The 23045-nt window shown below is 43.1% G+C and overlaps 1 protein-coding gene across 8 annotated transcripts in view; it reads right to left on the bottom strand.

Moving 5' to 3' along the window:
- Window positions 1-23045, bottom strand: part of AMPD2 (adenosine monophosphate deaminase 2) — a 130947-nt gene that overhangs the window by 34297 nt on the left and 73605 nt on the right. For all 8 annotated transcript variants that reach the window (XM_077295239.1, XM_077295238.1, XM_077295243.1 and 5 more), the window contains exons 9-14: window positions 21491-21620; window positions 21216-21410; window positions 14296-14427; window positions 3395-3558; window positions 2416-2542; window positions 882-1045 (exon numbers count right to left, since the gene is read on the bottom strand). In XM_077295239.1, the coding sequence (XP_077151354.1) occupies window positions 882-1045; window positions 2416-2542; window positions 3395-3558; window positions 14296-14427; window positions 21216-21410; window positions 21491-21620 (912 nt within the window). The remainder of the gene's footprint in view (window positions 1-881; window positions 1046-2415; window positions 2543-3394; window positions 3559-14295; window positions 14428-21215; window positions 21411-21490; window positions 21621-23045) is intronic.

Consider the following 23045-nt stretch of genomic DNA (forward strand, 5'->3'; position numbering starts at 1 on the left):
GCTGAGACATATATATCACAGGAGGGTTGGGGACATAAATATATCACAGGAAGAGCTGGGGGAATATACATCACAGGAGATGATGGGGCATATAAATCACAAAATACATAGGGGCATATACGTCTCAAGATACACAGGGGCTTAAGGATCAAAGGAGATGCCGTGGGGCACATATATCACAGGAGACACTGAGGCATATACATCACAGGAGGGACTGGGGACATATATACAATGCAGAAGGAGCTTGGGTTGGCGCTGCTGTTGTCATTCGTGGAACTGAAGTGCACAGACTCCGACCACAAAGTACATCCTGACGCAGGCACACGTCACAACGTAATCCTTCAGTGCACATGCCACAACATTCAGTAATGAACGCTGCGTGCAAGCAGTGTCAAGAGCGATTAAAAAGTGGAGAAGGAGGTAGAAGGGGGTCCACAATTTGTTTTGGCACAGGGGGCTTTAGTTTTCTGCTCTTCATTATTCTTTAATAATAGCCTATACTGAACTAAGTAGGCAAATAAAATTGTTGGAGGGCATCTTTAACACTGGCACTATGCCCAGGATAGTATCACATACCTGGTGGGGAGCATATGTAGCATAGTAATAGGAGGATATGTTATTGAAGAGTGGAAAAAAGGAATTAATAACAAATATGGCAAATTGACATTACCATACCTTATTATCTATTGGGGTCCATAATTAAAAATTGTTGCTAAAATAAATACAAAGTTATCATTCAGTTATTACCAAAAGAAAAAGCATGTCATCAATTCAGAAAAAACTGTCTCACACCACATAAATCACAATGATTAGATTTTCCAGTAACATTATATTTTCCATTCAATTAACAGCAATGTAGTAACTATAATACTTTAATATACCTGCGCAGGTGATTGAGGACGGTCATATTGGCAAACATGTAGTATAAATAGTAGGAATATGGGGGATTTTCATCCTCCCTCCAGTTCTCTGGCAGTGGACTCTCCATATTAAAAATATGATGTTCTGGCTTAGACTCATCATCTACACTGTCAAATCCATCCACCTGAAAAGCATATGAAGGAAACACAACAGTTAAATACAATGAAAATGTTTCTACCCCCTCTTATACTTTAGGCTATGTCCACACAATGAGCTTTTGATGTTGCAGATTTTCTTCACCCATTAAGTAAACTAGAGTATTTGCATTTTTTATTGCAGTTTTTGTGTTTTTCACACGCGTTTTATTGCATTTTTGACTCTGCTTTTTTTTGCCATATTTTAAAGGTTAAAGGTTTTTGCTACTTAGCCTAAGAGAAACATAATGTAGGGACAGAGAACCTGATTCCAGTGAAGTATCACTTAGTTTACGGGGTGCAGCAGTTGTGATGCAAATAGGCTACTTCCCACATAGTGAGGTTTTGGTGAGTTTTTGATGTTGCAAATTGTCTGCTCCATTTCTGCACCCATTAAGTAAATAAAGATTTTTGGTAGTCACCGTGAAAATCTGTTCCTCAATAGTCTTCTGTCCGATGTTGGATTACAAAGCACAGGCTGGCAGCAGATCTCCTGACCTGACCATGATAACTTCATATATTTCTATGAAACTGCCACTTTTAACAGGCGTTCATGATAAAATGCGGAATACTGTGTAACAAATTGTGGGGTTCATTTTCTCCTGTACTTTTTAAGAAAATGAGTGTTTCTGCTAAAATGATGTATTACTTGTAAAACACGCGAAAGGGGTTTCAAGAATTAACTTTTGCTTACCGCATCAGCGTGCCAGTGTAAAATGAAGACTCGGAGCTGGAGTCACAACCAGCTGTTCCTCCCTTACTGCCTCCTGTCTTTGCCGTCACACCTACAGCACATGATAATTCCAGCCAATCACTGGGCTCAGTTGTGAGGCTGATGCACATGACGTGATGAGACCATTGAGCCCAGTGATTGGCTGCATCGGTTATATGCTGTACATGTGACGTCACTGCTGCAGCCTGCTGGAGAGACAGAGCAGCAGTGGGTGAGTAACGCTCATTATCTTCATTTTACACTAGGAATCCTTATGGGCTAAAATACTAAACCCTGAAAAATGCAGTTAATTATTAATTCTCATGGCCCAATATTAATACATTCTATTACACATATGTGGAAGTCAAAATGCTCCACGAACCTCTAGATAATTCGTTAAGGATGTAGTTTCCAAAAAAGGTTTTTTTGGGGTGCCTTTGGTACCTTAAGGCTCCTGTAAACCTACAGTAGAAATGAAGCCTGGAAAATATTCCAATTAAATGGTCACCCTCAAGGCGCGGCTTCATTTCTGAAACCTGGGTTTGAGTCAAGTAGGACACTAGGGCCACATAATCTGACATCACCTTTTACAGGAGAGCTATTGAATTCTCTCCCAATGCTGAGCAGTGTGACTATAAGGCTACTTACATGCTCCATGAACAGGTGCAGCTCTGGGTGACTGGCCGGGTTCACAGTGACCTCAAACAGAGGCAAGAAAATGTTCTCCAGTATTTCTTGAAAATTATTAACCTGCTTCTTACTACGGAACACATCACTGAAAAGCAGAAAGAATTAGGGGAACAGTCAGGATAGAAATGAAGAAGAGAAAAGGAACAAGGTACAGGACAAAGTGTAATATACAGTAAATCATGAAATATACTCATTATGGAATCTGAACCTTCCTACTACAGACCGTGTGGGCACCAAACAAGAGCCAATTCCAATGGCATCATGGGGGAATTTATCATTCCCTTTATGTCAGTTTTCTATTGTAAAAAAATGTGCTAATTTTTGCTCAAGTAACATTCTCACAAAAAAGTTGCACAACTTTTTCACTTCTGTGCCAGTCTTGGCGCTGTCCAAAGGTGTATGGTACTAATCATAATAAATGTCATGCATCTTACTCTACTGAGCATTTCTCATTAAGCCAAAGTGCTACCTGGGGTATTTCCTATGTAAGGCCTTACTCAGACATCAGTGTTTGTCATCCGTTTTATTCCAGATTATAGGTCCTGGAGCTATTCACACATCCAATTTTCTGTGCAAACTGATAGTAAGTATGAATAAATCATAGACATGTCCTACTCAGGTCTGATTTGAGGCTAAACATTCCAATTCAAATACTTGGGCTTGCAGGAAACACGGACAGCACAAAGATGCTATACAAGTGTTCATTTCCCAGACTGATTACTAGAAGATTTCTATGTTCTCAGAAAACCTGAAAAATGGAGGACAAGCAAATGGTAACAAATGGACAGACAGAAATCGATGAAGGACCATTCATCACACAGATGAAAGCAGTCTGTCTTCTAAGGGTGTAGAATTATTCTGGCATTGACACAGATGTTCGAGAAGTTCCAAATAAACAAACAGATAAGTCATTATGTAATAAATAAAAAATATTCACTAGAGTCGTGGGATCTGGATCAGCCAGCGGACATTGTTGGAATGCACTTTATGACTGACAGCCCAATGCGCCAAATTGTCCCATTCCTTACGAGATCGGCCATATATTGACAGACGTAGCTCAGCATTCTGATATTTACTCTCCTCCAAATCTGACATCACTTCCTGCAATGGAGTAAACGGACATGTTCACAATCATAGAACTATATGTGGAACTAAATGAGCATGTAACACTTTAGTATAATGCCCCATTTCACGGCACCTTGATGAGAAAGACAGAAGCGGAGCGGTCTCATTTCCCACTTCATGCTTTGTATGTTTTTATAATGCAACTCCATCAGAGACCTCTCACCCATCCAAATCAGACCTCCTGAATTACACTGTCCGCAAATGGAGTGTCTGGTTTCTTATCCTGAGTCATGTGGTAAGGTTTGTTAACGGGTCGATGTTGGTTTTAAGGTTGTTACACCCAATAGATCGTACTATAGTTCCATTGTTCTTCCTTTCTGAAGTGGCCATTGGCAAATTATAATTCTGAAAGGAGCATTGCAAGGCCTATAAGTCTACTTATGCCCACTTGGCACGCTTAACAAGGAGAAACGTTACCACTTAGACCCTCTGTCTGAGGCCTCTCACTCAGTAATATCAGACCACCTGCTTTGCACTAATGAGGGGCAAACATCCCGAAACACAAGTCTAGAAATGGAGTTTCTAGTTTGGCTTATTATCCCAAAGCACGTGTCAATTGTCATTAAAGGGTTGATACTGACTTTTAGGATTGCTAAATCCAATATGCGGCACTAGAATTTAAGTCGTCTTCCTCTCTGAAGAGGATTTTGCATAAATCCTTCTAGAGAACTGATGTCTACGTAAAGCGCTACCTGGAGTCATAACACAGGATCACATTCACACTGTGTACACATGTAATATCACATTCTCAATGTTATAAAGCAGCAGCACATAATAATGCATGAATTTATTAAACTTTCATTTTTAGACAGTGTAAATGTTTAGACTAGAAAAGTCTTATAATGTGCCAGATTTGATTTATCATAGTAGTTCATGCTGAATGATAGATTTGGTGCAGCATTAGACTACAGCCTAGATTTTACACCACTTATTAGTTGGCTTACTATGTGCCTAAAATTTGTGTCTATATTCTGGCACATTTTTGGCATATGGTTTCACAAAGCCAGGCTACTTTTGTTCCTAGGAGCAGACGGGAAAGAGTTGGTGTGGTGATTCTTCTCGTGCTGGACAGCACATTTTTAGTATTGCTTCTAGCAACATGGTTAGTCCTGCTGACTGGCTCCAATCTGTGGATCAATCAGAGGATGTGGTGGCCAATATTCACTTGTGTCTCTTTTTAAAGAGGTGCTTTCACCAGTTTTAGCATGTTAAACAGGCCAAATCATGGAATAGTGGCTGCAGAGCTGATTACAAAATAATTTTTAGCTTTTGACCTCCATTGCAAAGATATTAGCTTGTGAACTTTAGGTTACAATTTATAAGGCCAACAAGACGTTACCAGAGACTCTTCTCTGGAAGTGTATACTTTGTTCCCTGAGTGATGATGACCATAAGTGGAAAGCATGCAGAGGAAAATAGAACATGTCTCCCAGAAAGTCAGAAGAACATGCTGTTTCCTGTGAGACATGTAATGATAGATCATCCTGCTCCTCCAGGCCCTTACATCTGAAGCTACTGTGTAATATAGAACAGAACTGAGTGAGATTACAAACACTTCCAGAGCTCCACTTATTGAAGTCAGTGCAGGTGAGGAGGAGAATACAGCAGAACGGAGTGTCATTCAAACAACATTTCTGCAATTGCATCTCTCTTCTCACAGCTCTGCCTCTACTACTACTGATCTACTGATACGGTCGTGAGAAGAGATCTAGAAATGTTTCTACTGAGCACCACTCCAGCGTCTTTTCTCACTAGTTGCCATTTTCATCTGTTATCAGTGTCACTGTGCTGTTTCATGCATGTTCTTCAGTTTCTATGTATGTTGTTATATTCTACTCTGCTGCCACCCAATGGCCTTTTTCCATATGGCAGCTTGTTATTAATTATTCTTGTGGGCATGTCTTCCACTTCCGGTTCAGGGGTCAAGTCTTCTCTTCCTCTGGCAGCCATTTCAGTTTCAGTTTCTTGCTGTTGTGAGAGGACACGTTTTAACCGGGCTTAGGAAGGCATCAGTCTTTCGACCTCTTTTGTTGCTCACACTTGCAGTCATACTTGGTGCTACATCTTACTGTTCCTTGTCTACACCTGCATTTCTGGAGAAAGTACTGTATTACCAGTTATACGCTGTATGTCAAGATTTCCAAATAAACAAGTCTGGATTGCAGAATCCCTGGTGTGCATCATCTCTTCGGACGCTGAGCAGCATTGGTCCTGTCTGCCTCACAACGAGGAAATACTGAAGGTACGGTTATCTTTCTCACAACACCTATTAGTCACCCACACCTCCATTCGCCTCATGTGGGGACAGAACAGTCGAAAGACTGCCTTGAAGCCTGGCAAGAATCATCACCCTTATATCCCTATCCATGTGCCCGCACTCTGCCTGCTCACATACTGCAGCCCTGCTCTGCTAAGAAATCTCCTGCAGCATCACCTCAGACCACATCGTGCATAAAGACTTTCTGTAGATTATACCACATCGCTGCAGATTGTCGGACTGCAGAACCCCACAATTCTCCAAAAACACCTTGGGAATCTTATCAGGGGGTCGCAACTAAGCTGCACCGCGATTTCCAGCCCCCAATTCAAAAGTTCAGTTTCTTAAAGGGACAGTGCACCTTAAATCAAAATGGCCGAAAAGGACCTTACGCGGTTCCCCAATGCTGAATCTGAGCAAATACAACCCGATACTGTACATTATGAAGACCGGGAAGCAGAGCCAGCTTCCGCAGCAGACCAAGATGCACGACCAGTACGCTCCATCAAGACAAGATTAAAGGTCCTCGAGAATTACCATTCCACAAGGGATGAGTTCAATGACAACCTGGACGACCTATGAGAACGAGTCGCCTCCCTCATGTCAAGCGTCCAACGCTACAAAGGTGATGCAGCGAGTTTAGAGGACACTATAAGACAGCTAGACGTGGCCCACGGCAGACACAAGAGACTGTCCGCAAAGTATGCTGCCTTCCTAAAAGACTCTAAAATAGAGGAAGCCCTATCAGAGTTAAGCAAGGCAGATTCCACAGACAGAGGAAGGGACGCCGCCATGCAAGATAAAGATAAAGCGGAGCTTCGTATTGCCCATCTGCAAGAAACTAGATCGCACAGGTCAGCCTCGTCTAAACACTCTGTTCGGTCATACAAATCATCCTGCTCAAGAACTTCAGCCCTCAGCGACAGAATTCTAGAGGCCCGCTTAAACGCAGAGCGGTCCAAACTAAGACGTTCCTACACAGAAAAGAAAGTATAAGCAGAAGCTAGGAAGGCAGAAGCAGAGGCAGAAGTCAAGAAAGTAGAGGCAGAAGCAGAAGCCAGGAAAGCAGAAGCAGAGGCTCGAGCAAAGATTCTTCAAACAGAAGTAGAAGCAAAGAAAGCAAAAGCAGAGGCCCGAACAAAGATTCTGCAAACAGAAATGGAGGAAGAAATTGCATTAGCCGAAGTAAAAATACTCGAGCAAGCATTGAAGCAAAACCTCAATCCAATTTGCCTGCCACCACAGGAAGAAGACGACCCAGCTGTTTGTACTAGAGACTACGTGCAGAAACAGATATCTGCAGTGCACACCTTCTCCAGCGATGTTCAACACAACATTGAAGAAACATCCAAGTCAGCCCAACCTATAGTGCCAGTATCACCCACAGCCCCTACAGAGACCCAAGACCAACACCGTGATGCACCCCCTCAGGAGCAGTCATCACCGCAAGACGACCGCAAGGCACACTCCAGCCTGCCTCCACAGTTCAAGCAGCAGTCATCAGAATCTCTAGAGGTTAAACCACAACTCAACCCTGCAGCGACATCATTCTACCCGGGAACAATTCACCCTTCCACGCCACACAACTTATACGCCCGAGGGGCACCACAAGCTAATACGGTAACAAGAAGTGAAGGATCGGACATGTCCGAGTTTGCCAGGTTCATGGTGAGCAGAGAGCTAATCAGCACTAGCCTCTCAAAATTCGACGACCGTGCAGAGAACTACAGAGCCTGGAAAGCAACCTTCAAGGCCGCCATTGCTGATCTCAACCTATCCGCGGAGCAGGAGCTCGACCTCATGGTAAAATGGTTGGGTCCTGAATCCACAAACTGTATCAAGAGTCTTAGGACTGTCTATGTGGGGCAAGCTGAAGCAGGTCTCGCAGCTGCCTGGCAGAGACTCGAAAGAACCTACGGCAGCGCTGAAGCCATAGAAAAGTCCCTATTCAAGAGACTGCAGAATGATCCAAGAATCAACCTTAAGGAAGCCCACAAACTTATGGACTTAAGTGATCTGCTTATGGAGTTGGAACTTGCTAAAAGAGACCCTCGTCTGTCTGGACTGTGCTACCTGGAAACTGCCCATGGGGTGAACCCAATCGTCTCAAAGCTGCCATATAGTCTGCAAGAGAAGTGGGCAGTGTGCGTCTCCAGGTATAAAAGGTCACAGACGTCACCTTTCCTCCATTCATTCAGTTCTGCAAGTTCATTGACGAACAAGCCCAAATGAGGAACGACCCTAACCTCGACTTCCTGGAGTCTAACACTGCAGCTCCAGCAACACCTTCATCAAGGTATGAAAGCGTCGCACATAGAGGCAAGGACTCGAGGAACAGTGTAAGCGTCAGAAAGACTAACCTGCCATCACTTGCAGTACCTGCCGATAAGCAGTACACTACTCCGTCGAGGGATAAGTCTTTCAATCGTGAGTGTCCCATTCACAAAAGACCACACTCACTGAACAAATGTAGAGGCTTCAGGTCGAAACCATGCAGGAGCGCAAGAAAATCCTCAGTGAACTTGGAGTATGTTTCAAGTGCTGCGCTTCATCAGAACACATGGCCAAGTACTGTAAATCTGCCATTAAGTGTGAAGAGTGTCACAGCGACAGACACCCATCAGCCTTGCACCCAGCCTCAGCCACCAGCGATCCAGCAGTCGCAGGTCCACCACAGCTGTTTCCTGCTCATGCTCAGAGGTATGTGGGGAGAATCAAAGTGCTAAATGTTGTGCCAGGATATGACTAATCAGAGTTTATCCAGAAGGGCAACCAGAGAAGGCTGTAAAAATGTATGCCATCATTGATGATCAGAGCAATTGATCCTTAGCTGGACCTAAGTTCTTTGAAGCCTTTAGAATCAAGGGACCAGCAACACCCAACACTCTGAATACTTGCTCGGGGCGCATAGAGACTAGCGGCAGAAGAGCACAAGGTTTCATTGCTTCTCCTGTCAATGGAGACGTAGAAATACCCCTACCTACGCTAATTGAATGCGATCAAATACCAGACCAAAGGGATGAGATCCCTACCCCGGAAGCTGCTTTCCACCAACCACACTTAAGGCACCTACCCAGCGTTATCCCACCTTTGGACACAGATGCTGAAATCCTACTTCTGCTCGGCAGAGATAACTTAAGGATACATAAGGTCCGCCAACAGTGTAATGGTCCTGACTATGCCCCCTACGCCCAGAGACTTGACTTGGGGTGGGTAGTCATAGGAAACGTATGCTTGGACCGAACAGGAGTCCATTCCTTTAAGACCTACGTACGCCGGGACGGGCGCACTACTTTCTGCAAACCATGTCCTTATCACTATGAGGTGAAGGAAAAGCCTTCAGATCCTGTACAGCTGCCTGATGTTATCCCTTTTCCCTATGCAGACAACTTGGGAAGATCGGTGTTTCGTACCACTAAGGATGACAACAAAGTAGCCCTGTCTATGGAAGACAAGGAATTTGTCAGGATAATGGACAATGAGTTCCTTAAGGACGAGACCAATCACTGGGTTTTTCCCTTACCCTTCCGAGCTACCAGGGTAAGACTCCCGAACAATCGTGAACAAGCCTTGTCCAGATTCAACTCTCTCCAGCGCACACTAAGCAATAAACCGGAGATGAAAGAACACATCGTCACCTTTATGGGCAAAATATTCCATAACAACCATGCTGAGCCAGCGCCTCCCTTAAAGGAAAACGAGGAGTGCTGGTACCTACCCTCATTTGGAGTATATCACCCGAAGAAACCTAAGCAAATTAGAGTTGTCTTCGATTCAAGCGCCAAACATCAAGGCGTATCTCTCAATGATGTCCTCCTCACAGGTCCTAATCTGACAAACAACCTAGTAGGAGTGTTGATGAGGTTCAGGATAGAGCCCATTGCCATCACCGCCGACATTGAACAGATGTTCCACTGTTTCATAGTCAAAGAAGGCCACAGGAATTTCCTCAGGTTCCTGTGGTACAAGGACAATGACCCCAGCAAAGAGATGGTGGAGTATGGCATGCGGGTGCACGTATTCATGAACAGCCCTTCACCCGCAGTGGCAACATATGGCCTGCGGAGAACCGCACTAGAAGGAGAGTCCGAGTAAGGAACAGACGCCAGAGACTTTGTAGAGAAAGACTTCTACGTAGACGATGGACTAAAATCTCTACCCACAGAAGAAGCGGCAATCGACCTACTTAAAAAAGGACCCAACTTATGCTGTACCGAGCTAAGCTTAGACTGCACAAAATCGCTTCAAACAGCCTGGCTGTCATGAGAGCCTTTGAGTCAAGTGATCACGCACCTGGATTCAAGGACATAGACCTGGGACCAGACCGTCCGCCTGTGCAGAGAAGCTTAGGCCTGAGGTGGAACCTGTCAGCCGACACCTTCGGTTTCCAAATCAACTGTGAAGACAAACCATCCACAGAGGCTACTTTCACATTTGCGGTTAAGTCCGCAGTGTATCATCCGCAAACGCATGCAAAAACACATGCAAACGTCTGTTAACGCAGCGTTTTTTTATCCGCATCAGCTTACGCATGATGGTAAAAAAAACGCAGCGTTTGCATGCGTTTTTACATGTGTTTGCGCTTTTTATGCGCATGCGCAAAGACATGTGTACGCATGCGTTCCCATAGATAGTAATGCGTTTTTAGCCGCATTCCTTGCGCTAACAACCGCATACGTTTCTAGGCGGCAAATTGACGCCTCTGAAATTACTACATGTTGCGTTTACCGCGCCAAACCGCAGACGACGAAACGACGCATGCGTCGTCAAACGCAGCAAAACGCAACCGATCGCAGACACATGCGTCCCTAATGTTAAATATAGGAAAACACAACGCATGCGGATAATTGCGGAAGAAACGTTGCGGACACAACCGCAAATGTGAAACCGGCCTAAACGTGGTGTTCTGTCAGTGGTAAATAGCCTATATGACCCACTGGATTCGTAGCACCAATTACCATACAAGGTAAATCCCTTCTGAGACAGCTCTCCGAAACCGTCAAAGACTGGGATACCCCACTACCTCCTGATAAGGAATCGAAATGGGAAACCTGGAAGCAGTCTTTGTGTGCCTTGGATCAAATCCATATACCGAGATGCTACGCTGGAATCTCACTTGCTGCTAGCACTAGGATGGAACTCCATGTGTTCTCGGATGCATCCACGGAGGCCATTGCAGCTGTTGCCTACCTGAAGGTAACGGGACCCGACAATCAAGATCATGTTGGTTTTGTTTTCGGCAAGGCTAAGTTGGCTCCCAAGCCTGACCACACTATTCTCAGGCTTGAACTCTGTGGGACTGTGCTTGCAGTAGAACTTGCAGAGTTTATTCAGCATGAGCTGGACACTCACTTAGATGACATACAATACTACAGTGACAGCAAAGTTGTCTTAGGTTACATCTACAACCAAACAAGGCGCTTCTACGTGTATGTTAGTAACCGCATTGAGAGAATAAGAAGGTTTTCCAAACCTGAACAGTGGCACTATATCCCATCTGAACTTAATCCAGCCGACCATGCCACTAGACCTATGTCTATAAATTCCTTTGCTAACTCTTCTTGGCTTTCAGGTCCAAAGTTTCTGCTGGAACAGAAGAGAAGTGAATGTGTCCAGGAAGTCTAAAGCATCCAGGATCCGGATGATGATCCAGAAGTCCGCTCCGAGGTCAGTGCTCTGGCCACGAACGCTAAACCAACCTCCACCCTCGGTTGCCAGCGCTTCGAACGCTTCTCCAATTGGATGAAACTCATCAAGACTATTACAAGTTTAGTCCACATTGCGAGATCTTATCACAATTCACATGGAGACAAAGACTGTCATGGTAGGCACGTCTGCCAAAAACCACTCTCTGCTGAGGACATTGCTCACTGCGAGTCCCTTGTAATACTTTATGTCCAGCAGAGTGTATTCAGTACCGAATGGGAATGCTTATACCACAAACAGCAGATCCCTCTGAAAAGCCCCATTGCTCATTTGAATCCACTAATGGACAGCTTCGGTTTGCTGAGAGTCGGTGGTCGATTAAATCGAGCCAAGCTAGAGTTTTCAGAGCAACATCCTTGCATCATTCCCAGTAGACATCACATCACCGATCTACTGATTCGGCACTCATGAAAAAACTGAACACCAAGGCAGGCAGATCACAGAGGGCAAGATACGGTCTGCGGGACTTTGGATCATAGGCATGAAAAGACGTGTAGCGGGATCAGTACATCACTGTGTGCAATGTCGCAAAACTAGAGGAAAACAGGTGCATCAACAAATGGCCGACCCACCCTTCGACAGACTGAGTGCCGAACCGCCTTTCACCTACGTTGGCCTAGACGTCTTTGGGCCATGGATAGTATCTGCACGCAGGACTCGTGGAGGTCATGCCAACAGCAAATGTTAGGCCGTACTATTCACTTGCATGAGTGTCCGTGCCGTTCACATAGAAGTGATAGAATCTATGGACACATCCAGCCTGATTAAAGCTCTTCGGCGGTTTCTAGCGATCAGAGGACCAGTGAAACAATTAAGGTCCGACTGCGGAAGCAACTTCATCGGTGCATGTCGAGAGCTGGATATCGACATCAAGCCAATTCAGGATCAACTGGCAGAAAGAGGTTGCACCTGGATCTTCAATCCTCCGCATAGTTCTCACATGGGAGGTTCCTGGGAAAGGATGATCGGGATCTCACGCAACATCTTGAACTCTATACTTATGGACATGAACTCTTCAAGACTTACGCATGAGACCTTGGTTACTCTTCTGGCTGAAATTTCTGCCATAATCAACTCAAGACCCCTTGTCCCAGTGTCAATGGATCCTGAAATGCCAACTATTCTTACGCCGGCTACTCTTCTTACCCAAAAGATCGGGAACCTGCTAACAGTCAGTGGAGAGTTTACTCATGCAAACTCCTACCAGAAGCAGTGGAAACGCGTACAGTACCTCGCCAATTACTTCTGGAACCGGTGTAAAAAGGAATGTCTTGTGGTTCTGCAAGGAAGATGAAAATGGCGACAGAGTAAACCGAACTTGAAGGAAGGAGATATTGTGTTAATGAAGGAACAACAAGCTCAAAGGATCGACTGGCCTATGGGAATCATTACAAAGACTTTCCCTAGTGAAGATGGTAAGGTCCGTATGGTGGAGCTGAAAGTCCGTAGAAAAGGTGAACCTAAGATATTTCAGAGGCCAATCCACGAGCTCGTGTTGGTACTACCGATGGAGGACATTCCGGTAGGATAAACCATGAACAGAACACTGCACTAGTATTTTGTCATTGGATTACAGTTGGGTCAGAGATAGTTTGGCCTAGTGCGGCTTCTCCGATCCGAAGATGGGTTTTCCTTTGGATTATCTCAGAAACTGACTTAAATTATTGTCTTATCTTGTTAAAAGTTGTTATTATTGCATTACATGCATGTTTGGTTTCATTTTCTAGGTTGTTGGACTTTATTTCAAGGACATTAATATAGTGAAATCCCTTACGGAATTTCAGACGGGGAGTGTGCTGTTTCATGTATGTTCTTCAGTTTCTATGTATGTTGTTATTTTCTACTCTGCTGCCACCCAATGGCCTTTTTCGGTATGGCAGCTTGTTATTAATTATTCTTGTGGGCATGTCTTCCACTTCCGGTTCAGGGGTCAAGTCTTCTCTTCTTCTGGGAGCCATTTCAGTTTCATACTGTTGTGAGAGGACACGCTTTAACCGAGCTTAGGAAGGCATCAGTCTTTCGACCTCTTTTGTTGCTCACACTTGCAGTCATACTTGGTGCTACATCTTACTGTTCCTTGTCTACACCTGCATTTCTGGAGAAAGTACTGTATTACCAGTTATAAGCTGTATGTCAAGATTTCCAAATAAACAAGTCTGGATTGCAGAATCCCTGGTGTGCATCATCTCTTCGGACGCTGAGCAGCATTGGTCCTGTCTGCCTCACAGCGAGGAAATACTGAAGGTACGGTTATCTTTCTCATAACACCTATTAGTCACCCACACCTCCATTCGCCTCATGTGGGGACAGAACAGTCACTACGGTCATCTTCTGTAGTTTGTGACCTGCAAGATCCTCCAGTGTTTGCTGGGTGATCTGGAAGTCACTACTCAATGTAAATATATGAGGGCCAGAACAAGCCTCTCATAGAATTACACTGACTTACGGACAGTCTGAAGCTGTGGTCACAATATGGTAGATCGGGACGGGAGCAGCACCGTAAAACGCAGAAGGCAGTGGCTGGTGAGTATATTACTAGGGTCAGGGAAATTACACTAGTGGCACCACTCCAGCACTGAAGGTCATGTAGCCCAGGAGATTTATAAGCTAAAAAGCCTCCTAAACCTCGGATAGAGTAATAGGGGCTTCCAAAAACCAAACCTTTTTGTCAGCTAGAAATGGAGTCAACCATTGCAAATTACATCTAATACACTTTATGGGGATGAGGCCCAGGCTTCATAGTACAGTACCTTGATGATGTGGGCAAAGTATTTTCCTGACACCTTGTTATCTGTCTTGATGAAGATCTCCCTTAGAACAGATTCACCAATTGGATTGTATTTGGCATTGAATTTATCAAAGCGATGGAAGGTATTTCTGTCCTGAGGAAATGAGAAGAAACTTCAGTAGAGTAAATCGCAATTTTCTGTCACATCCAATATCTTACAACAATTTATAGGGGTTGTCCATTACTATTGATGAGTCATACTTAGGTCATCACTTTTGATATGTATACATTAAAAGGGTTGTCTACTACTTAGATACTGATAACCTGTCATCAGGATTGGTCATCAATATCAGTCGGTGTAAGATGTAAACCAGGCACCTCCATTCATCAGTTATCTGCAGAGCCAGAAGCGGCCACAAGTAACAAGGGCTGAAGCAGCACAGCACCCATTCACTGGAGACCAGCCACCACACAGAGCTGTGCTATTTTGGCTTTGTATACTGCACAATCCGTGGACGATTGTGCTGATCAGTGGGAGTGCCGCGTGTTGGACCCTCATTGATCTGATATTAATGACTTATCCAGTGGACATAGCATGAATATCTAAGAAGCAGACAACCCCTTTATTTCATATATATCACTATATTTGTGTTTTATAGAAATAACACCATGAGGACTGCACTGTCACCTGCTGACCACACATGTTTATGTACAGTTGTGCTAAAAAGTTTACATACCCCAGCAGAAATTTGGTTTTCTTGGCCTTTTTTTCAGAGAATAGGCATGACAAAACCAAAACTTTTTCTCCACTCATGGTTAGTGGTTGGGTGAAGCCATTTATTGTCAAACTACTGTGATTTCTCTTTTTAAATCATAATGACAACCCAAACCATCCAATCGGCCCTGAACAAAAGTTCACATACCCCATTGTTTAATACCGTGTATTGCCCCCTCTAACATCAATGACAGCTTGATATCTTTTGTGGTAGTTGTGGATAAGGTTTTTTATTTTCTCAGATGGTAAAGCTGCCCACTCTTCTTGGCAAAAAGCCTCCAGTTCCTGTAAATTCCTCGGCAGTCTAACATGAACTGCACACTTGAGATCTCCCCAGAGTGACTCAATGATATCGAGGTCAGGAGACTGAGATGGCCACTCCAGAACCTTCACTTTGTTCTGCTGCAGCCAATGACAGGTAGACTTAGCCTTGTATTTTGGATCTAAATGGCTTCACCCAACCACTAACCATGAGTGCAGATAAAGTTTTGGAATTATCATTCATATTCTCTGGAAAAAGGCTAAGAAAGCAAACATTCTGCAGGGGTATGTAAACTTTTGAGCACAACTGTACATTTACAGTTTATTATATGACATACGTAGACTCAATTTACATATTAGACTTTCTATAAATCGTTGAATATTTAACTATAATTTTTATCAATGTTCCAAATTATGCAAATCCGTCACTAATGAAACTAAGCAACATTGTTTGTCAGCGCTTTTTTATCCAAGACAAGATAAAAATAGAAAGATTTATTTTAGCAGCTCGGTAGATCCTGGCGATTTAGTGTGTACAAAAAGCAGATTAACAATGTGCTGCATGCAGCTTTTTTATGGGAAAGAATAGGAATTTACAGTTTTGGTCTATGTTTCAAATTAACAGCTAGTTGAAAGTGTGGGGTAATAATGACATAATAGTAGCATTATTGTAGCAGCACTTTTTTTTATAATGGATCTTGGTAATTCAGACAGTAAAAGTAGCGGGTTTACAAGGCTTGTTATATGGCAGATTTAAGTTTTTAGGTAATTAAAACCACAGTGATTGATAAGTGTGTGTCAAAATAAGAATTCCCACATTATATGATCTATATTTAAATGGCAACATTGCTTTACTTTAAAGTGACTATTCAGAGTAAGGTTATCACGTGCATGTGCATAATGGATAACACTATATCTGGCCAATATATCACATCTATCCTGTATTCTCACTGGCTGTTACTAGCAATCCACTAGTAGCTGAGGGGAGTAGATGAGCTGCAGGGGTTTCTCAAATAGGACAGCACAGCCCAAAGATGGGGGTTCCTGCTTTTCATTCACAACAAGAGACAAGCTGCAGCAACATGAAGGACATTATGCAGCAGAGCTCAGCTGTTTTTATCCAAACCAATCTCTGATGTGAGGTAAAACACTTGTTACAAAGCTCAGCAAGATGCTTTTTTGTCTGGCTCCTCGACTCTCCAGAGGATAATGGACTGTGTCAAAGGACACCTGCAGTCCATCTCCTGAGACTCCTCTTTTCGCAGTGGATGGTAAGTTCTGGAGGCAGATAGAGTGGCAGAAGAAGTGTCTGATAAGTGGGAAAAAAGCAGATTTGTCTGATAAGATACATTACAAGGTTTCCTATATTCGCCCATACTATTAATCTTTACAAGCTTTATTGAAAGCACAGTTATATTTGAAAAATGACAGCATATTAAAGGTGTGGCGTACTAATGTTATTTTCCCTATTAACGTCAATAAAAAAAACTTCTGCGTCTTAAAAAGTTTCATGCAGTTGACCAGTTCTTGTTTGCTATGGATTCAGTCCTATTAAAGTTTTCGAGAACTGTACACTAGGGTGTTTCATTTTTCTGAAGTTATGATTTTCTTATGACTTTGCTTGAATCCTTGGTCTAAGTCATCTAAAAGATCCATGTAAAAATGTTTAACGAAATCAATTAATATTTAGAGGTTGCACACTTTGATCACTTACTGAAATTCATGAAAATGTATCATCGACATCACACTAATGTGTATGTTGTGTTTCTATTATGTTTTGCGGGTAGTTTAACTGAAAAAGAGTATTAGAAAGGGAATTTGTTTACTTGAAAAGGTGCCTGGTGGTGAATTTTTGGGAGCTCGACTCCCAAGGAACACGTGCTTTTAGTTTTTATTTACCATCACAAGGGAATGAAAGAAACACTCGTGTGATGCTAAATCCACAAGTATTAAACTACAGGAAGTGTGGAAAAAAGCAAGTATCCCTGTCATGACAGAGGAGAATATCCGAACTCCTATACAGAAGTTATACAAGGAATATCAACATCTGGGTAAAGAGAAATCAAGAAACATTGACAAAGTAAATATGAAGCTGCAGATTTGGAAAGGTGATCTTGTTGAGCTATTTGATTATGCCAGGCAAAATGTGATGTTCATGAATAGCATACTAGAAGACGATAAAGCATTCCTCATGTCACAAAGAGAGGATTATATGAGTTTATCAATGAGTGGTGTAGATAAGGTTCTTGCCTCACAAATTAAAAAGAAAATAAATACAGAAAAAAAAGGAGGCATACAAGATGAAACATTATAAAGAAATCGCCAAAATGAACAAGACTGTTATAGTGGAACACTCAGACTCATCTCCATCATCATCAATTCACGAAGTGGACAAATTTTCTGCACCACCAGTGAAAAAATCTTGTGCGGGTCGTAGATTAAAACCTCTTGATTACACACTCACGGCTACATGGGATCGAGAACAACTCTCCTTTCGACAAGCAAGTACTTCATTTATTGCAACTGCAGAAAGCCTTGGTCACAATGTTTCATGCATTTCCATATCTCTATCTACCGTTTTCCGAGCTCGGGCGATTAACAGAAGACAAATGGCTGAGAACATGGAAAAGTCACTGTTTGAAAATCCTCCTCATTTAATCTTACATTGGGATAGTGAATTGTTGCCTGAGGGAGTGTCAAAGCTCTAGAAGGTAGAGTTGCTGTTCTTGAAACTGGAAAAGATTTTGAGCATTTGCTTGGCGTACCTGTTGCCCAGAAAGGTACTGGTGAGCTAATGGCTGAAGTTGTTATTCAGGAGGTGGACCGATTCGCGCTACGTGACCATATCATTGATATGTCTTTCGATACAACTGCATCTAATACAGGAATGATCCAAGGAGCATGTATCAGAATTGAAACTGAATTTGGGTGACCATTGTTATGGTTGGCTTGCCGCCACCACACCCACAAATTAATCTGGAAAGGAGTGTTTGGTAACTGTTGTAACATACCATCAAGTAGTCCTGACATCCAGATTTTCCGAAAGCTCCAAAATCAGTCGAATTCAGTTGATAAGAAGTCCTATTCCACGATGTAAAGGTACCGTCACACTAAACGATATCGCTAGCGATCCGTGACGTTGCAGCGTCCTCGCTAGCGATATCGTTTAGTTTGACACACAGCAGCGATCAGGATCCTGCTGTGATGTCGCTGGTCGCTGAATAAAGTCCAGAACTTTATTTGGTCGTCCGATCGCCGTGTATCGTTGTGTTTGACACCAAAAGCAACCATACCAGCGATGTTTTACACTGGTAACCAGGGTAAACATCGGGTTACCAAGCGCAGGGCCGCGCTTAGTAACCCGATGTTTACCCTGGTTACCAGCGTAAAAGTAAAAAAAACAAACAGTACATACTCACCCAGCGTCATACCTCCCCCAGCGTCTGCTTCCTGACACTGACTGAGCGCCGGCCCTAAAGTGAAAGTGAAAGCCGCTGTGCTGTTAGGGCCGGAGCTCAGTCAGTGTCAGGAAGCAGAAGCTGGGGGACGCTGGGTGAGTATGTACTGTTTGTTTTTTTTACTTTTACGCTGGTAACCAGGGTAAACATCGGGTTACTAAGCGCGGCCCTGCGCTTAGCAACCCGATGTTTACCCTGGTTACCCGGGGACCTCGGCATCGTTGGTCGCTGGAGAGCGGTCTGTATGACAGCTCTCCAGCGATCAAACAGCGACGCTGCAGCGATCGGCATCGTTGTCGCTATCGCTGCAGCGTCGCTTAATGTGACGGTACCTTTAGATGAAGAAAATCCCATTCAAGGTTTTCTAGAAGAACAACGTGTCAAAATAGTGGACTACCTCAACAATGTCTTGCAAGATGGCAGTCATTCAAGAGAAGATTACAAAGAGCTATTAGAACTATGATTTCTATATCTTGGAGGTTGGGATGAAAACTGTTATGATTGGCCTGGTGGTTAGAAGCACCCGGAATGACCTGATGAGCAAACTAGTAATACAGGACAAGCTCTGGGAAGTGGGAACTCTGCTGACCGCAACCACTAATCCTATCACAACACACTAGAAATAGCCGTGGAGCGTACCTAACTCTGCCTAGACGCCTCTTCACAGCCTAAGAGCTAACTACCCCTAAAGATAGAAAATTAAGCCTAGCTTGCCTCAGAGAAATTCCCCAAAGAAATAGGCAGCCCCCGACACATATTGACTGTGAGTTAAGATGGAAGTCACAAACACAGGAATGAAACAAGTTTCAGCAAAGGAGGCCATACTTAACTAAACAGATTGAGGACAGAAAAAGTATCTTTGCGGTCAGCACAAAAATCTACAAAAAACCACGCAAAGTGTGCAAAAGAGACCCCCGCACTGACTCACAGTGGGGAGGTGCCACTCTGCATCCCAGAGCTTCCAGCTAACAAGACAAAATCATGATAGCAAGCTGGAAAAGAAAACAGTGGTGAACAAATCAGCTAGCAGGGACTTAGCTTTTGCTGGAGTAGACAGGTCATCTGAAAGATCCAAGAGAAAACTGAACCAGTACTAGGACATTGACAGCTGGCATCAAGTAACGATCTGAGTGGAGTTAAATAGAGCAGCCAGCCAGAACTAAACGAGGTCAGCTGAAGACAGAACCTCAGAACCAGCAGCTCCACTCACAGCCACCAGAGGGAGTCCATGGACAGAACTCGCCGAAGTACAATTCCTGACCACAGGAGGGAGTTCGAGAACAGAATTCACAACAGAAAACTATTTCAAATTTAGGGTTCCAGGGGCTCTGACTGAGGCAAAGTGTATGGCAAAGGCCATATATGTACTCAAAATTGTGCTATTCACTAAACAACTGCAAATTTCTAATACCGAATTGAAAGGAATAAGAAAAGTAGTGCGTTTTGTCTGTCTAATATATGTCTGCATTGGGCACAAGGCAGTTGTAAGTCGATGGGCTCCAAAGAATGATTTGGAGATGCTACAGCTTTTGCAATATTATCCAGATAAAGATGTCAGAGAAAGTGCCCTCACAGTGGCTAAGAGACACATTTGGTATCTGTCGGAAACTAACATAGGATTGGCATTTTTGGATGAACGTATCAGTCAGGCTGAGAAGGATAAGATGTTTGAAAATTTAAGAATGAAACCTGCAAAGAAAAAGGAACTGAAACAGTTGGAAGGTAAAAAACTAGTTTTTGAAGGAAAATACCTCAGCGATTTTGTTACAAGTAAAGCAAAGACATTCTTTGAATTGAATTTTGGGATCTACGATGTAGAAGAATATTGCAGTGATACACTAAGAAGCTCCATCAATGCTCTTAAGGTGGTGAATGACACCACGGAAAGGGGCATTGCTCTGATAAAGAAGTTTAATAATTCAATCAGAGATGAACAACAGAAACAGTTCTTGTTAAGAGTTGTCGAGTATCATAGAAAAGCCGTCACCAAGCGAACAAAAGAAGGAGTTGCATCTTTCACAGCACATTATTTTAATGATTTAATACATATGATACTGCCTATCAATGTTACGGTTTATTGTCACTATTATTCTACGTTTTTAATTGTTTGAATTTCTAATAAAAAATACTTGACATTGAAAATCTGTTTTTTTTTTGCGTACTTTTATTAAACTGATAAAAGTGTGCAACCTCTAAACATTGTTCGATCATCTTGAAATTTGGCATATATACTTTTTACATTAGTGAGACTCAGGGCATGAGCAAAGTCTGCAAAAATTTGACATTTTAATTTTTACCATACAAAATGAAACACCCTACTGTACACCTTAAAATCACGGTCACTATCAAGTACTTGGGATTTTCATGTGACCAGAACAAGCTAAGTAAACCATGAATAAAAGCGTCTTATTGCCCCCAGGACTTTTCATGTGTAAATGTGATTCTCACCGCATGCACATCCAGAGTATCCACGCTCAGATCATATGCTGTTAGGTTCATGTTCTCGAAGACCTGACGCAGAGTCTGTTCCTTCCCACCCTCTTCATGAACTATCTCTTCCCAATTCTTTTTCATGGCCCGTTTGATAAATCGGAGTAGATGCTTCTGATTCATACAAGACGCTGCATGGATATGCGTGTCCACCTTTAAAAGTAAAGTTTAAAGTCACTGTTATCCACATAGTCCGCTTTATTGGCTAAAAATCTAATTGGAAAAGAACGCACCTTACGTATGTTGTAAAAGTCTCTGTGTGGCACCTTTTTTTGAGCTGCTAACTCTTTCATCTCATTCAATAAAACGTGCATCTGGAATCGTGAGCTGAGGTACTGCAGCCGCCGGTAACAGAATGACTTACTGCCGAGAAATGAAAAATATGGGACTCTGTAAACGATAAGCTTATAAGGATCGATACATTCACAACTTCGGGTCATCACACTTTTGATTTCGACAATCCAAAAAGTGTTAGCTTGTCAGTACTGTTTTCTATCATTGGAGAAGGAGAGCAGCAGCAGGAGAGTGGAGAAGAAGCTGTTAGTACAGTGGGAAGCTCAGGAACACACTAGAGGAGAACGAGCAGCAGGTGAGATGTGCTGGAGCTGCTACACTGTGCAGGTCGCACATACACGGCCTCCATGAAACCCCTAACATCCAGACCACTGCTTAGACAGCTGCTTAATTGCAAGGAGAGTAGCAAATAGGTAGTTGCCATAGTCCCTCTGCAACCTCCCTTATCAAGGAGATAAAGCAGAAGAATGCAGAGGTCAGGAAAGTATTCCTGACAAATACTGGGCTAGTTAGGCACCCTGCTTGTGCACGACATGAAGCCCTCCAACACAAAATCTTCTCCGGCCGCCGTCTCCTGTGCTCCTCAATGCTACAGTGTGATATCAGTAACTCTGGTTCATCTATCCATGCACCCCCTATAATAATAATACAATGTTGTGTGATCTGTTTCGTTACAGGATGCAAAAGGGTTAACCCCTACTTCCCTTTCTGCATCCAGCTTGTATCCTTTCTGTGATGTCTGTGCTGTGCAGAAGGGGAGGTAGCAGTTAGCCCCCTCACCTGTGCTCCCTTCTGCATTGGATCCTAGGTGGCTTCTCATCTCTGCTCTCCATAAACTGTGATAAAGATAGTCTCTGATCACTTGCCTGTCACCTCCATCCCCTCTTTCACAGTATGACCAGTAGTATCAGCCCTCAAAAGAAAAATAACCTTGTATGGCATCAACTATAAAGTAAAGCAGATTTCTGACATCATTTACTTCACTTTCTGGCATGAATGAGGGAAAATTTGTTGGCAATCCGTTAACCACTCCCTCCCACCTAAGCCCCATTCACAGAAATAAGTAAATCGAGATTAAAGTACAAAAATTATCCTTAAGTTTGATAAAAAGGATAATCAAGATTTAGGGCTGATTCCTGAAAGTTTGGACAGCAGAAAACTGTAAAAAAAATTCAAGTCACAACATTTTTGTACAACGGGAAGATGCGCTAAATGTTGGCGACTTTTTGCATTTTTTTGCCAAAATGGACAGAACCGGCATGGGATATCAAAAATAGTAGAATTTCTGGCCCAGAGCATGGAAGTACATGTTACTAAGAAAAGGCACAAAATTAATTAAGTGGCATGCATCTTTTAATGAATTTGGAGTCTTCTATTTCAGCAACACTGGTATAGCGTGATTGTGCACTAAGGCTACGTTCACATTTGCGTTGTGCGCCGCAGCGTCGGCGCCGCAGCGCACAACGCAAACAAAAACGCAGCAAAACGCATGCA

The sequence above is a fragment of the Ranitomeya variabilis genome, chromosome 3 (assembly GCF_051348905.1).
Source record: "Ranitomeya variabilis isolate aRanVar5 chromosome 3, aRanVar5.hap1, whole genome shotgun sequence".
NCBI lineage: Eukaryota > Metazoa > Chordata > Amphibia > Anura > Dendrobatidae > Ranitomeya > Ranitomeya variabilis.